This window comes from Nicotiana sylvestris, chromosome 7 (genome assembly GCF_000393655.2).
Source record: "Nicotiana sylvestris chromosome 7, ASM39365v2, whole genome shotgun sequence".
Classification (NCBI taxonomy): Eukaryota; Viridiplantae; Streptophyta; class Magnoliopsida; order Solanales; family Solanaceae; genus Nicotiana; species Nicotiana sylvestris.
The window spans coordinates 100800010-100802332 of NC_091063.1; the positions used below are offsets into that span (position 1 = coordinate 100800010).

Genomic DNA, 2323 nt, shown 5'->3' on the forward strand with positions numbered 1-2323 from the left:
AGTCTTGGTCCGTGAAAATAAAGGTACGCAATCTCCAATTTATTATATTAGCAAAACTTTAATCGATGTCGAGACAAGGTACCCTCACCTTGAAAAGCTAGCTCTAGCACTGGTCATGGCTTTACAGAAGCTTAGACCATATTTTCAGTGTCACCCCATAAAAGTGGTAACGACCTTCCCACTGAGGGGTATCCTACACAAACCCGAACTATCAGGTAGACTTGCCAAATGGTCTATAGAATTAAGCGAGCACGATATAACATACCAACTGCAAACCGTTATTAAGTCACAGGTGCTTGCCGACCTCGTCGCTGATTTCAGCACGGAGATATGCCCGAGGTAGAACAAAAAGCGATCCGCACTTCTACACACACCGACCTTTGGGTCCTCTACATCGATGGTGCCTCTAATTCCTCAGGATCGGTACTGGGACTGGGACTCGTCCTCGAGGTCCCTACGGGCGAAGTAATTCGCCAGTCCATATGATGCCCCGAGATGACTAACAACGAGGTCGAGTATGAAGCTGTGATTGCAGGTTTAAAGTTAGACCTCAAATACAGCGCCCGACGACTCGTCCTCCATTGTGACTCTCAACTTGTTGTGAATCAAGTCACCGGGACTTTCCAAATCAAAGAACAGAGGCTACAAAGATACCAGTCGGAAATCCACAAACTACTGCCAAAATTCAACGAATGCCGTTTTGAACAAGTACCTAGGGCGCAGAATATTGAAGCAGATGGCCTCGCCAAAGTAGCTGCGGCCACCAGGAATATCAACAAAGAAAACGTGGTTACCCTCCTTCATTCCGCAATACACCACGCCGAGGTACATTCTATAAACTTAACTTGGGACTGGCGTAACCGCTTCGTAGCCTATTTACAGGATGGAACGCTCCCGCGAGATAAAAAAAAACCAAAAAACTCCGGGTACAGGCAGCCCGGTACAACCTAGTAAACGGTGATCTCTACAAAAGAACATTCGGTGGCCCCCTATCCAAATGTCTTGGACCACATCAAACAAGAAGAATCTGGAAGAAGTACACGAAGGGAACTGCGGCGCCCATATGAGAAACCGCACCCTCGTTCAATGCCTTATCCGCATTGGCTACTTCTGGCCCACCATGAAAAAAGAAGTCGCCGACTATGTCAGGAGATGTGAACAATGTCAGAAGTATGCCCCTATGATACATCAAGTAGGGAAACTCCTCCACTCTGTCACTTCGCCATGGCCATTCATAAAATGGGGAATGGACATAGTCGGCCCCCTCCCAGCAGGACGAGGTAAGGTACGCTTCCTTTTGGTTTTAACTGACTATTTCTCTAAATGGGTGGAAGCAGGTGCATACACTCATATACACAAGCAGGAGGTCATCGCCTTCATATGGAAAAACATTATATGTCGTTTTGGAATCCCCAAAGAAATTAGCTATGACAACGAACCTCAGTTAATCGGAAAAAGAACGACTGAGTTTTTCGAAAAGTGGTGCATCAAGTGAATACTCTACACGCCATACTACCCTGCCGCCAATGGTCAAGTCGAATCCTCCAATAAGGTAATATTGAACATACTAAAGAAGAAGCTTGAGGAAGCTAAAGGGATATGGCCTGAGCTATTACCAAAAGTATTATGGGCATACCACACTACGCCAAAAACCAGCACAGGAGAAATGCCATATTCACTGGTCTATGGGACCGACGCAGTTATAGCCGTCGATGTTGGGGAGCCCAGTTTGAGATACAGCAACGAGAGCGGAACAGGCAACGACGAAAGCAGGCTACAAGACCTGGACGAAGTTGAAGAACGAAGAGACATGTCCCACATAAGAATGGTAGCCGAGAAGCAGCAAGTAGAAAGATACTACGACAAGAGAGTCAAGGTACGACCGCTCAAAGTCGGAGACTACGTCCTCAAGGCTAAAACACAAGCTTCAAAAGACCCTAATGAGGGAAAATTGGGAACAAACTGGGATGGACCATACAAGATCGTAGCGGCAGCAAACAAATGAGCATTCCAGCTAGAAACAATGGAGGGAAAACTACTCCAAAACAACTGGAACATTGCCCATCTTAAGTACTTCCACTTCTAAAAGAAGGCGTCACCTAAGTCATACTCTTTTTCCCTTACCCGGGTTTTATACCAATTGGGTTTTCCCGGGGAGGTTTTTAACGAGGCGGCAAGGGGGATGCTTTAGGGATCGATATGTTGTTCATTACCTCAACCCATCGATGTGACCTTCGGGTTGAAGCAATGAAGGGACTACATATAAATAATCAAATCTCCATTATATGTACAATCGAATCTCCATTGTATGAACGGAATCAAA

At 45.8% G+C, this 2323-nt stretch overlaps 1 protein-coding gene across 1 annotated transcript; it reads left to right on the top strand.

Annotated features, from left to right (window-relative positions):
* The first annotated feature begins 1666 nt into the window (after positions 1-1666).
* Positions 1667-2005, top strand: LOC138873514 (uncharacterized). The gene has a single exon (XM_070151984.1). It carries the CDS (start codon positions 1667-1669, stop codon positions 2003-2005), a length of 339 nt encoding a protein of 112 aa, XP_070008085.1.
* Positions 2006-2323: the final 318 nt, after the last annotated feature.